Raw genomic sequence first — 15,203 nt, forward strand, 5'->3', positions numbered from 1 at the left:
ATATATATATATATATTGTAACTACATTGTTAAAGCTGTATTGATATTTCTATCTACAAGGGTAGGGAGGAAGAGAGATTTTCTTAACTATTACTGTAAATATAATAAAATAAGTAGCATTCACAATAGGTTTAAACTAAACACGATTTACCTGTGTAGACGGCTGTCACTTTTCCTGTTTTTCTGGGGATACTCTTCAGTGACACCTTGAATTAAAGGTCCTGGAGACTGATTTGTTTGGGTGTATGGCAACATTCTCATGTTGTTGAAGACATCACATGACCCAAGAAGAAGGGTTCCCTTTTTTTTTCTCGGAAGGGTACCATGGATAGAAATATCTTCATGGGTACCAGAATGAAGTTCATCAGCCAGAACGGGTTTGCTGCTCAACAGATCCATAGAAGAGGCCAAGGGAAACTCATGGTTCATCTGCATATCCCGTGGAAGACTTGCAAACTTCCCAGCTGCTATCATTCTTTAAGTCTAAAAAACAAAAATAGAACATACTGGACATTATACAACATGGAAGCCTTCTTATTCTATGAAAGTAAAACAAATGAGGATTGATAGACCCAATATCTTACAAAAAACATGGTGCAGGTATGAAATTCAGCAGGTTCTGACAAGTCCTGGTGAACCGGTAGCGGAAATTTTGAGTAGTTTGGAGAACCAGCAAATACCACCTCTGGCTGGCCCCAGAGTGGGGAGGGAATGGAGATTTTGCAATATCCTTTCCCCAGGAGTGGGGAGGGAATGGGGATTTTGCCGTATCCTTCCCCTGGAGTGGGGAGGGAATGGGGATTTTGCCGTATCCTTCCCCTGCCCTGCCCACCAAGCCACGCCCACAGAACCGGTAGTAAATATTTTTGAATTTCATCACTGCATGGGTCGTCATAATTTTTGGAAGAGAAGGTACTGGCCTCCCCAGAAGACTGTGGAGACTACAAGAATGTGTAATTGAGCAGCAATGAATAGGAGCACAGCCATTTACACCAATCCAATTGCTCTCATTTTCCCCAGCACTCACTGTCTGCTGGATTGAGATTACTACAGTAAATGATTAAAGGCTTTAACCATCTTATTCCTTCTGGGATTTCAAGAAAACTATTCCTGAACTGCTAAATGCAGCCAAGAAACAGCAATCGACTCGTATCATAGAACAGGCGATCTATTAGTAGCTGAGAAACAGCAGCTCTTGCTTACAAGGGCCACTGGGGGCTGTTTGATAAGCATCTCCCTTTTATCAGTCAAATCAGATTTTAGGACAATCTAAAGAATAGTTTTAGGCATTCACAGACCAGAAAAACAGTCAGACGTAAAATCCAGGTTGCCACTACATTTGCCGTCGCACTTTCAATCAACCTTAAACATTTTCAGCCACTATGTAGAAGCAGGCGATGAAAGAAAAACGGGAAGCTTCATAACTACTTGTTGACATCTTTTCCTCATACATTTATAACAGTTATCGCTTACCCAATAAAGCAAACAGAGAAGGTATACACTGTACTGTATCCAAATCACTTTTGATTTCCCACATGGGACGAGCTCTGATCACCAACTGCAACATTACTCTAGTTCTGACCAACTATATAGCATTTTATGTATTGCTTTGGCACAAAATCAGCAGTTTTTAGACCAGTCAATGTGCCTTGCAAATTGTGCCAGGATAAGGGTCTCAAAACCACACCTGCAGAAGCATTTCAGAAAGATAGGATATTTTTATCCACAACATTTCTCTTTCTAGTTGTTGTTTAATGCCCCAAGTTCTAAAGCAGGTCAAACATCAGCCAGGAATCATTAACTTCAACAAAGGTGTCAGAGATGACTGATACTCTACATATAATCCTCAATTTAAGAGATTAGCAGTATAAACTTGGCAAAGGGTGCCACTTGAAAAAAATATTTCAGCAGCGTAAGAATGATCCCTGTATTTCAGAAAGATCTATTGAGACAGAAACAGATAACTGGAAGTCTTGTTTGTGGCTTCTTTGAGTTAAGGACATGTCTTTGCAGTTGTCTTGGCAGTAGTATGGAAATGCTTTGCCAAAGTCTTTTTCTTCAAGGATATTTGTCAACTTCTCTGTCTAGTCTACAGCTTGGCATTTCCTGGCAGTCTCCCATCTACCTACTAACCAGGCCTGACCCTGCTGAGCTTCCAAGTTCAGATAAGATGAGCCAAGGGCTGCTACCTGATGACAAGCTTAGAATGCCTCATCATAAGAATAATGTATCAAAATATATATTTAAACCTTGGGTCCTGGATAACAATAAGTGGAACCCTATCCATGGGTTGGGATAGTTTTTCTATTCAGAAAGTGCAAAACAAACTTGCATTATTGGAATGGGTTTTTGTAACAAAGGCAAATTGAAGGAGCCTTAAATAAGATTGTAAGAGAGAAATCAGTTGTAATAACTGAAATGGAAACAAAATAGTCACCACAAGGATTTATGACAGAATGTTCCACTAACTACACTTGGCGGGTATCTTCCAGACAAAGGAATTTTCCATAATTCGTGGAAAACTTTTCTCAAAGAAGTTCCCTTGAGTCCCCCTTTTAGCATTTTAATTTGGGGTACTGGATGCTGCTGTTGATTTTACATTTTAAACAATTTTTGAGAACTTAAGAATAGCATACATACTTCTCAAGGTTATCATTGTGAAGCACTTTATTATTTTCATTTTGTAACCTCTCTAGATGTATCGAAGTTATCTAAGTGTTAATGAAATAATAGATCATCAGAGGTAGCTAGGAGACATGCACAGGAATAATATCCTCAAAATATTTTTCTCTTCATGTTAAAAAATAAATAAGGACATTTTTAACATTTATTCCAGAAAGCTGTTTAGGAATTATCTGTTTTCTCTAAAAGTCCTCTAAAAGTCTGAGTGAATTAGCTATACATGTAATAAACAGACTCCCAAATGTAAAGTACAAGCTAAGTAATTAACATAGCAATTGTCTACTATCCCACCCTGGAACTGACTTCCAGAGAAATCTATGTAGGACTGCAGTCCTGAAACAGCTTGGAAAACAAAAAAGATCTGTGCCTTTGGAAAGAGACACTGAGATGCTAATCTTAAGTGTTATCCTTGTTGAAGAAAAGAAGAGCAGTCTTCCCCACCCCCCAAAACTCAGGGCTACATTTCATCTTGACTGGTGTGTTGGTAGTTGTTTGCTGAACATGGGGGGGGGGAGGGACTGTTAAGTGAATCCCAATCCCCCTGCATTCATTGTTAATGCCACATTAAAAATTAAAACTAAAGACAATTTTTGCAGTTGTTCTGGCAGTTGCATTCCCCAAGTTTGGGGAACCACGTGTGGTTCTGTGGCAATCAGGGTGGATAAAAATCTATGCGTTGTTTTTTTTTAAATCGGATTTTTAAATTTTAAATTGGATTCTTTTTATTTTTATCAAATTTATTTTAATAAAATGCTTTTGGAGCAAAAAACCTATCTAAAGACAGTTTTCTAATTAAGATACATTAACAATTTAGTTTATTCAGCATGGAATGGAGCTTAGTTATGTAGCATGAGGCTGTATATTCTGCAACACTGGGATTGTCAGTGAGTCAACAGCAGGTGAGAGAAGGAGCCGCTGTGGGACAGAGATGACAGTTGCTCTTTAAAAATTATGATTTAAATCGAGTTGATTTAAATCAAGGCTTTTTGCTAGCGATTTAAATCATGGTTTAAATCGACTTGATTCAAATCAAATCCGCCCTGGTGGCAATTGAAGACTCTTGGCTTCAATGATGCCTTTTGCATACTGTACATCACTCCTAGAGCAAACCAATAACCAATGAAAAAGATGCTGGTAGATACTTTAGTGATAACTCCAACCAGCAAAAGTTGTAGTTTTTGCTAAGCCTGAAAAATGTAGACATTACCGATTTTGCAGCTTTAAACTTTAAAATGCAAGGAAGGCACGGCTCTGAGTCTCCAGAAAGAACTGCTTAACAACCTTTAAAAAGTAGGAAATATTCATTTTTTTCTTCCCCTGCCAGGGAAAGCTTAATCAAACAACTTCAAAGGATGGATAAGATGCAGGAGGGTTTTCTTACAAAGAGATATGGAAATGAGCCTCTGGATGCCCCAGGTTTGCTGATGTGCCATCCCCCAAGTACAAAGTTGCTAGCTCTGCAAACCATATAGCTTCAGGCTATTTTCCTTGGCAGAGTGGATTATCTGTCAGTTCCTTACATGACAAAAATTATAATGAGGTCTATTAGAGTTGCCAGGTTTGAATCAGCCCCTAAAGTTCTGACTTTTACAGCAGCTGGATCAGCCAACGTTTATTAAAGGGCAATGTTAAACTACTCTTGTTTTCTACACATCAAAGTTGTTTTTCAAGAGGCTGAAGAAAATTGGGCAGTTTTCTTATTTTGCTTCAGCTCCAGTTAACAAACTATGTCCATTCATGAGGAATCAAAATTTCTATACACACTTTCTATTTTGTAATCCGAATGAATTGGCAGCTTTTATGACTTTTTTTTATTTGTAAACTACTTTTACAGAAGTTGAAATTATTATTTTCCCAAAATGACCTAAACGTTCTCTGGGCTCAGTTTTTAAAAAGGCCAAGCAAAGCAAATGAAAAAAAATAGATATCTCCATGCCTGTTTAATCAGACAATGTAACAAAAAGAGCATCTGGAAATTTTTGTTTCAGTTAAATAAAAAAAATATTTCATCAATTCTGACACAGTAATAGTACTTTTTTCTTTAAAAGGTTATGGATTAACCATAATAAACAGAGTCCAATGTTTGGAGTTAGGTTTCATTAATAAATGCTTTTATTAATTAGTATGATGATTTTGAAGAAATGTATAGATTAACTCATGGTAGACATCAAAGCTAAGAATGTAGAGGACTTAATTAAGTCCGACAAGACTTTGAAATCATTAAATTCGGTCACATCCAGTGGGTTCCATGAAGTCATTCCTTACGTATTATGAATCACTAAATGCTATGCAATTACATTTTGTACTTTTTTCGAATCTGATTTGGAAACATTGGCAATACTGTAGTTCAGTTACTATGGTTGGTAGAAGGTTGCAAAGTTCAACCCTCATTTTTTCAAATGAGATAACCATTTCCTTGTTAACTTTGGCCATTATTTTAGGCAATAGAGACATTAGGTGATAGAGGTCATTCCACTATTACAAAAGACAAGGTTGCTTAAAGCAAACCAGAATATCATAACCCAATGAATCCTTAACACTATTATCTTTGGACTCTTTCCTTTCTATTTCTTTCCCATTTCTAATATAGAACTTTTCTGCTATTCTTTATTCACATTTTCTACCGAAGGAATATCCGTCTTCTTGGGGCTATACGGTTGGCCATCCATTTTTAGATTCCCAAAAGGTGTCAAGGACTTGCAGCACTAAAATATTGCAACTTCTCATACAACAATAGGAACATCTTCTAAAACATTAACAACCTTGTGAGAGATGAAAATTTACTGATTTTTAATTTTGGCAGGGTGCTTAAGCCATCCTCCAGATTATCCGATAGAATGTTCCTGAAAAACCGAAGGCCCAGGGAAGGACTTAGGCACATCCAGAAATATAGCATTGTTGAAATTAAGTAAAACCAAACAAAGCTGAACTAATCAAATCCTGGGGTCTCTGTGTAAGTTGGTGGGTTTTCTCTTTAAAAAAAACTTATATAAAGATACTGTGAGCAAGGGAGAAGGACAACTCAGGAATTATACCAGCCAAGAAGATAAGCATTTGTCCATATAATCAGTCAAATTCAGCTCAGTGATAAGTACCAAATTAATATGACATAAATATAAATTAATAAGTACAACTTTTGCTTTGTCAGTTGATATTGGAAATACCTGTTGGACCAGATCGAACACAGGTAGTTCACAACACACGACCACAACTGAGTCCAAAATTTGTGTTGCTAAGTGAGAAATGTGTTAAATGACTTCTGTCCCATTTTACGACTTTTCTTGACACATTTGTTAAGTGACTCACTGCAGTTGTTAAGTTAGCAATCTGGTTGGTAAGTGCATCTGGCTTCCCCATAGACTTTGCTTCTCAGAAGGTCCCAAAAGGGGATCACATAACTCCAGGACACTGCAACCGTCACAAATATAAGTCAGTCATCATGCATCCAAATCAGTGGTGGGTTCCGGATCCCGTTCCAACCGGGCCCAGCATCGCACACATGGATGTGCACAGCGCGCGCATGCGTCGTACCTGCCTGCGATGCCTCTGCAAGCCTCCATGATGCTCCAGCTGCTCGGCGGAGCATCACGCAGCAGGCCTGTACGTGCCATGTGCATGTGCAGAAGCGACGAAGCCTTAAAGGATAGGTAAGGAGCTCGGGCGGGCGGGTGGCCCTCCGGAGCACCCGGAACGGTACCCAGTGCTCCGGGCATGCGCCAATACGCCCGTATCGGGGCGTACCGCCTGCAACCCACCACTGATCCAAATGTAAATCACATGGCCAAGGGGATGCTGCAATGGTCATAACTGTGAAAAATGGTCATGAGTCATTTTTTTCAGTGCTGCTGTGACTTCAAACGGTCACTAAGCAAACTGTCGTAAGTCGAGAACTACCCATATAACAGTTGCAACGTCTTGTCAGATTTGATTTAGGCCCTGATTTCAAAACATTTTCCTCTGACCCAAATCTTTGTCTTTTGCTGCTGTGTTATGTGTTTAATATCAATAATGGAATCCAGATCAAATAAAAGTGGGATTCTGCTCTGAGAAACTTCAAAGGACTGCAGAACTATTTAAAATGCATCTCTGGAAACAAGCTCTCCTCTCTTATTACCAGGGGATGCCTAAAACCATAACAAAAACAGATGCCAGGACCAACAAAAACATTCTTTTCATCTCCTTGTCTTCTATCCTTTTTTTTAAAATGTATGATAGTACAATTACCTCTGGGACAGTCATTAATCCTAAGCAAAGTTTTTATTAAACTTCAAAATACACATTTATTTTAAAGCCTGGTTAATTTCATGTTAATTTCCTAGTGAAATTATTGAGGATCATCATACCCTTTATTTAAAAGTAAATGCTAGCAGTCATGAATAGCTTGGCAATAAAAGGTATGGGTAATCCTCAACTCCTCATCACAATTGGGACCAGAATTTCTATGGCTGAACAAGGAGGTTGATAAGCGAGTTGGGCCCAATTTTGCAACCTTTTTTTGCCATAGTTATTAAGCGAATCACTGCAGTTAAGTGAATCATGTGGTTCTTAAGTGAATCTGGCTTTGACAGAGTTTGTTGCATAAATTCAAATCCAAAAGCACACAAAGATAACTGATGCAGCAGGATTCATTAACTTCTTTATATACATAAGAAGATATGAATAAATGTACAATACCAACAGGTGGTTCTTCCAGGTAAACACAAGGCAGGAGATTTATAGGCAAACACAAGCAGCTAGTTTTATTTCAGCAGACAAGCCCAGACAGGCTGCTAGTTTACTTCTCAGAGGAGCAGACAGCTTAAGCTTCTGTTTCAATTCTCTGCACAGGCTCAGATCTGTTTGAGCTCCCATTGGCTGACTTAGTTGCTATGCCTATTCATTGGCTGACCTTGTTCCCATGTCTCTCCCAGTCAGGAATATTTTAACAGGCTTCCCTCCTTGACTTTGCTTATCGTAAACAGGCTGGGAAGGTTGCAAATGGTGATCACATGACTCTCGGACTCCGCCAACATTATAAATACCTACTGATTGTCAAGCAGCTGAATTTTGATTATGTGACTACGGGGAGTCCTCAACTTACAAAAAAATCATTTAGTGACCTCTCAAAATTACAACTGCTCTGAAAAATTTAACTTATGACCATTTTTCACAGTTATGACCTTTGCAGCATCCTTATGGTCACATGATCGAAATTCAGCTGCTTGGCACCTGGTTCATATTTATAACTGTTGCTGTGTTGCAAGGTCACATGATCACCTTTTGCGACCTTCTGACAAGCAAAGTCAAGGAGGGAAGCCAGATTCACTTAACAATTGGGCTACTCACTGATCAACTGCAGTGGTTCACTTAACAACTTAATAACTATAACAAGCAAGGTCAATGGGGAAGCCAGATTCACTTAACAACTGTGTTATTAATTTAACAACTTCAGTGATTCACTTAGCAACTGTGGGAAACAAGGTCGTAAAATGGGGCAAAACTCATTTAACAAATGTCTCACTCAACATCAGGAATTTTGGGCTCAATTGTGGTTATAAGTCTACTGCCTGTACTGCAACTGAAACTGTGTGTTCTCAGAAACCCCTTTTTAATATTTCGATCCAAAGTGCTGCACCACTCTAGAAGTTAGAAATTTCCCAGGTCATTCCAACAGCATTTAATCTTGGTTTGTATATTTTCTGCTTAAACAATCATATGTTGAAAAACATTTTCCGGACAGGTTTATTAAAAATAAAAGGCCTGCAGAGAAGAATGAAATGTAGTGGTTTTGCTACTATTGAACTGAAAATTGGTTTTACTTGAAGAAAGAGAGTTGCACTTTCATTTTTCTTGAGAAGAACATCATTCCCAAATTATTTGCAAAAAAAGATGATTAATATTTCAAGAGGAGGGATCAAGCTCAGAGTATTATGAAGAAAAAAAGGGTATTAAGCAGATTGTAGACCTGCCTAGTCTGGCATTCTGTTCTCACAATGGTCAACCAGAGACAATTCAAAACTGAACATTAGATTAGATTAGATTAGAATTCTTTATTGGTCAAGTGTGCTTGAGGAATTTCTCTTTGGTGCATATGCTTTCAGTGTACATAAAAAGACAAGATACATTCGTCAAGAATCATAAGGTACAACAGTTAATGATAGTCATAGGGTACAAATAAGCAATCAAATCATACTAGGAAACAATCAATATAAATCATAAGGATACAAGCAACAAAGTTACAGTCATCCAATCATAAGTGGGAGGAGATAGGTGATAGGAACGATGAGAAGATTAATAGTCATGCAGACTTAGTGAATAGTTTGACAGTGTTGAGGGAATTATTTGTTTAGCAGAGTGAAGGCGTTCGGGGAAAAACTGTTCTTGTGTCTAGTTGTAAGTACATGAAAGTACATCTCCCTGTCACAAACTGCCTCTGTAATACGGTAATCAGCCATCATGATTATCAACTACCAATAGCAATATTCTATATGAATCTGTCTATTGGCCTATGAAAGCCAATTAATCTGTCAGCTATTGTCATATCCTATCCTAGCGAAGTCCAGAATCATTAAAACGAAAAAGTGGTTTCTTTTACCTTAAGTGTCACTGGATGACTTTGGGACTATCCTACTTTTTGGTGTGATTTATGTATTTCTATCACATCCCCTTAATTGCCTTCCTTCTAAACTTAAAAAAAACCCAAAATACTATTTGTTCCCTTTGATGATTCACATGGCTCCATTTACCCTAGCCAAAATACTTTTCACCTGCACAACTTTAAGGGCTCTGATTTGTTGAGAATTTAGCAATCACAAGTTTAGCCCAACAGTTTTGAAATTCTGGACAGAATTATCCAAATTAAATTGTTTTATAATCAGACTTACTTGAAATAAAGCAACAGTCTAGGATTAGGCAAATATTTTGGAGTGCTAAATACATTTGGGATTGTGAGAACCTGTCATAATTCCTTTCAGGAAATGGTTAGCATAGCTGACTGTGCCAATTACAAAATAGTACAAAAATACCATTTACAATAAGTTAAGCTGGTAAGAATTGCTTCTTGCCACTGAAGCAGTTCAGAGATGTTAGTACTCATCCTAGCCTATCTTGAGGGAGGCGCGGAGGGTCACATAGGGATGAAATACAGGTAGTCCTCAATTTACGACCACAATTGAGTCCAAAATTTATGTTGTTGAGTGAGACATTTGTTGTGAGTTTTGCCCCATTTTATGACCTTTCTTGCCACAGTTGTTAAGTGAATCACTGCATTTGATAAGTTAGTAACCCAGTTGTTAAGTGAAACTGGCTTCCCCATTGACTTTGCTTGTCAAAAGGTTGCAAAAGTTGATTACATGATCTTGGGACACAGCAATAGTTATAAGTATGAACCAATTGCCAAGCATCTGAATTTTGATCATATGATCATGGGGATGCTACAAAGGTTGCAACTGTGAAAAAGGTCATAAGTTACTTTTTCAGTGCTGTTGTAACTTTGAATGGCCACAAAAAAAAAATTGCTGTAAGTCGAGGACTACCTGTTTAGGGATACAGTCATCCAACATACAGACTGCCTGCGAATGCCTTTGTATCTCAAGAGCATTCTTGTAAATGAGGGAGATGCAGGAAGCTGGCTGAGTTTTGCAGTCCTGCAGTCCATCCACCCATTTAATCATTTTATACATTACAATATTTTTTAAAAAAAAAATCAGTGGGTGGAGGAATTCGACAGGTGTCACATTGCATACCTGACATTTTTCTGTTGACCAAGGAAAAATATCCAAAAGCCACATTAAGTTCATTGAAGGACTTTAAAAATAAGGAATACATGCTTTGCAGTTTCAAATAATTGTTCATAGGCAAAATAAATCCAACAAGAGAAATGACTGCGAAAAACAAGTGGTTGGGAGCTAGGCCATGTTGGCACCAACTGCAATCTTACATAAAATGTGAGATATTCTACAAGTATGGTAGCCCTCGGCTTACAACAATTTGTTTAGTGACCATTCAAAGTTACAACAGCACTGAAAAAAGTGATTTATGTTTCACACAACTACTGCAGCATCCCCATGGTCCTGTGATCAAAATTCAGACACTTGGCAACTGACTCATACTTATGACGGTTGCAGTGTCCCAGGGTCATGTGACACATACACCCAGTCCAACGTTCTGAGAAGCAAAGTCAATGGGGAAGTCAGATTCACTTAACAACCATATTACTAACATCACAACTGCGGTGATTCACAGTAGCAAGGTAGGTCATAAATGGGACAAAGCTCACTTAGTGACTGTCTTGCTTAGCAACAGAAAATTTTGGCTCAATTGTGGTTGTAAGTTGAGGACTACCTATATTAGGTCCTACCCAGTATGACCAGTAGGACTCTACCAGATTTGTTGAGAGAAGAAAACAAAAATCAGTGCCTACTTGTGGTATCTCCCAGATACAGACAGAATGAATGACATCCAGACCAGTAAAGCTTTTGCCAGAATCCTGTAAACTTTAAGTCTTAGTTATTTCACTTCTATTCTAAATTAGAATAGCCACCTCAACAAAAAGCTCCTAAAAGATTTGTTTACATATAATGTGGTGATACAGAAAACATCCTTTGAGGCCAGTTCAGTTCACATCCGTGTTGTCCTCTTGACAATATAACAGCAGTAATTTACCATTGCACAATTTTAAATAATAAATTTATAGGTCATAAATAATAGGAGTGCAGCTTGTGGTCTCCTTCTCCATCCCTAGACAGACTTCTTTCTTTCCTTCTGCATGGTAAGTCCATCCATTGTTCTCTCCCTATTCAGTCACCCTGATTTCTGAGAGTTGTCATGGATACGCTGTGTGAACTTTTCCAGCCAACTAACTTTCAGTAAACCTAAATACCTTTGGAAAGAATGGACTTTCAGAGGGGGATGGACGAGACGGAAAGGAAAATAATGAATCCCACTAAAAGTGGCTTATTGGTGTACTTAGACCATGTTTTTATTAACTCATCCAATTAAATCAGGGAAAGAATGTCATCACCCACATTGGAATGCTTTCGAAGCAAAATACATTCGAGGCAAAATGATTTAAGTGTCGGAATTACAGGGATAGTTAAAATGCCTCCTATGGGACTTTAAGGATGTTCAATTTATCTGGATTGGGTTCAGAATTATTAGGGCTCTATTTGCCCCAGTAACGAAGTTGAGGTTGACAAAACTTGTTCACAATGGCATCGAAGGAAGTTTTCAATCTGGTTTTGAAATCATAGTAATTCCAACTCTCCCTATCTCTAGGGAGATAAAGTATTGCTTTAGCATCAACAGCTCACAATGGCTCCCTAAATCCTTTCTGTTGTCTGGCAGCTTAAGATTTGTATCAGTCCTTCATAAATGAAGAGTTCAGGGTGAATCATAGCCAGAGAAGAAGACTTCTCCTCTTTCTTCCTGCTCTCTAGAGCAGTGTTTCTCAACCTTGGCAACTTAAAGCTGTGTGGACTTCAACTCCCAGAATTCCCCCAGCCAGGAATCCTGGGAATTGAAGTTCACACACAGCTTAAAATTGCCAAGGTTGAGAAACACTGCTCTAAAACAAACACAACCTGCGATTCATTATTTGACCAAACAAATAAGCAAAACAATGTGGTTGGCCGAGTCATAAGACAACCCACTCCTCCTTCCTTTTTACCAACTTTCCAAACCGAGTGATGTAGACATCTATTCCTGTCCCAAAATCCTATCTTCAACAGAGACTGATCCAAAATGATAATGAGGTTACCACAGTCCATTTTATTGAAATAAAAAGGCAAGCTAGGTAATAAAAGGGTGGGGAGAATAAAAATCAATTAATAGTAACTATAGAAATTAAAGATGTTTAAAGGATTTATTTCTAAGTGTGTACACTGTACTGCATCAAATAATACTTTGTTTATTCGGCTTTTGGAGCCAGCTGAGTTTACAAGGGGGGGGGGGAGGAAACCAGAATGGGAGACTTCATGGGAAAATTCCATTACATCTCAACTTCTATAGTAGTTTTTTTTTAAATTTTTGATATGTTTTTAAAGGCACTCTTACACCTCAATACATACAACAGTTGACATTTAACGAGAGCAAATATCTCTTTTATTAACTTCTCCCAAATGGAAAGTTCATTTTGGTCGCATTAATCACGACTAAAGTTACAAAAACACAGACATGAAACAAATTTCCTGAATAACCAGTGTAAGAGATACATTGGAAATTCAGCATCTTGGGTGGGGGTTTTTTGAGGGGGGGGGTGAGAAAAAAGGCACAGTGAAAGCATGAATATTGATATGAATCAGTATTATCTATGCTGTTTGTACCGTGCCTTACAAAGTTTATGGAGTTAACCCCCCACCCCCAAATCAAAAGCCCACCCAGAACAATTCCCAAGGACATTATAATCTAAAATCTGACCCCAAAATAACAAAGAGGGGCAGTAAAAACTGTGATTGTTGCAGTGACTAAGAGTTACTGTAGGGAAGGGCACAATATTAGGGGATCTCATCATGAATCATACAGTATATATTATTATAAATCCTGAAATCAAATTTAAAATATTTCATCAAACCCGTTTTGGCTTGTTACAAATACCTAGCCAATTATTCCAACAGTAAAATATGCAGTATGTGAGCAGAGGGGGAGGGAGAATGCCAATTGCTAAAATGACTCATATTAGCCCTTTGCCATTATATCACACTGGTAATATATTTTTAAAAACTCAGAACATTTTTAAATGAGTCGTTCTAACAACCACCCCAAAAATCCACCCTTCTCTTTTCCATATATCAAATGACCAGCTCGCTCCAGTGTAACCGTCTTTCCTTGTTGTTAGTCATCAGAGTTCACCTACCACCATTCATCAGTCTTTGCGGTAATTGTGTTGGGGAAAGTACGCACAATTTCTATGCCCAACAGCCCTTAACACCTACTCTCCATTTTTACTCAAAAAATGCCCAACCAAAGGAAGGAGAACACTATCTTTTCAACCTTTTAGTAACTTTTAAGTTTGATTCTGTAGTTTTCTCGATATTCACCTCAGGAATCTTAGCGGGACATTGGGTAGACATGCATAGGCATCAACTGAACTACTTTATTTATTCATTCATTTATTTATTTATCGTTTCTTTGACTCCCGAAGGAGTCCCTGAAGTTTTGGTAGCCAACATTTTGGGAAATTCGCCTCTGCGTTGTTCCTTAGGATTGAGAGAAGCTGACTCGCCTAAAGTCACCCATTTGGCGTCTGTGCCGAAGACAACACTTGAACTCAGACCCTGCTAATCCAGCGCCTTAACCTCTAGTCCAGACTGACTCCCAAACCAGCATGAAAGACGATATGCATGCCCTGCGCTGCATAAACGGGTAGATAAATTGTTCTCAAAGTTCTATTAGAAACCGCTATTTCAGAACACTCAGCAGGAAAATAAAAATAAAACCCCCGGATTTTCAAATTACTTCACTTACTTTTGCGCAAAGGAAAGGGGGGGAGGGAGGGAATGAACGATTTCAGTCCGCTTTCGTCTCCACGAGTTCGTGCTACCACTTAGTTCCCGGCGAGATCGGTCAATCCATCCTTCGGTCCGGGGGAGAAAAAAACAAAACTTCGCGATCTGCTCTCCAGCAGCCGGACTAACGCTAGGCAGCTGCACCAGCAGTATCGCAGCCAGGACTCTTCCCCCGAGTTAGCCTGTCTTTGAGTTTCTGCTGCGCGCCGCTTCCCCAGACCGGCCCCGTCCTCATCCCGGGCATTTGCAAAGGCAAGCAGGCGCCGCCGCCGCCGCCCTTACCTTGCCTGGAGCAAAGGGAGGGGGCGGGGGCGGGAGGAGCGCCGCGAGGGGGCTCGCGCACCGCTGCCAGCGAAGGGGAGCCGCGCGCGCGCGCCCCCCAGCTTCGGCCGCGAGCTGGTCCCGGGTCTTTTGGGAGCCGGCCAAAAGGTGGCTCGCGCGAGCCGCTGAGGCCAGGGAAGTTTCCCACTCCCGAAGCGATCCCTCACCGCGGCGAACGACGCCGGGGTTGCCCGCTGCCAAGTCGGGCAGCTGCAGACAGTGAAGAGGGCGGAGAACAAGGCGGGCACCGGCCTTCCCAGAGTGATTTAGGGCTGCTCTGCTTCCGCCCCAGCGCCGGGTTGTGGCGGCGGTGGTCCCTCTACGTGATTGCCATTTGCATAGGTTGACCTCCTCTTGCCCTGGCCTGGGGCTCTTTTGGAAAGTGTTTTCTAAAATAATTGTCTTTCCTCTCCCCAAACGGAAGAAAAAGAGATTTTTTTATTTATTTTTTACTGCCGGTTCTAATTATTCAACTAAGCAGTTGGAAGTGGCAGAGTGTCACTGGGTCCATTCCCCCCCCCCCCTTGACTGGCATCCAATGCCCATAGGAGAACATGTCACAACATCTCTGTGCCAGCCAAGAGTTCGTTGTGGGCCATTCACTAAGCGTCCTTTAATTGAAACTGCAGCCAACAAAAGAAAACAGCTTCTGTGTATTTTGCTACCCTGGAAAAGGGCAATTGGCACCATCCGTCAACTTTGGAAAGTTGGTTGATT

At 39.7% G+C, this 15,203-nt stretch overlaps 1 protein-coding gene across 2 annotated transcripts in view; it reads right to left on the reverse strand.

Annotated features, from left to right (window-relative positions):
* Positions 1-14,679, reverse strand: part of BCAR3 (BCAR3 adaptor protein, NSP family member) — a 102,301-nt gene extending 87,622 nt beyond the window's left edge. Inside the window, exons 1-2 of one of the 2 annotated variants that reach the window (XM_081946043.1) lie at positions 14,125-14,679; positions 152-483 (exon numbers count right to left, since the gene is read on the reverse strand). In XM_081946043.1, coding sequence (XP_081802169.1) covers positions 152-474 — 323 coding nt within the window. In that variant the 5' untranslated portion in view covers positions 475-483; positions 14,125-14,679. Of the gene's footprint in view, positions 1-151; positions 484-14,124 lie in introns of those variants that run through there. The other variant, XM_081946045.1, reaches the window with a different exon arrangement.
* Between the last annotated feature and the right edge of the window lie 524 nt (positions 14,680-15,203).

This window comes from Natrix helvetica (genome assembly GCF_964273705.1).
Source record: "Natrix helvetica genome assembly, chromosome: 3".
NCBI classification, from domain to species: Eukaryota; Metazoa; Chordata; class Lepidosauria; order Squamata; family Natricidae; genus Natrix; species Natrix helvetica.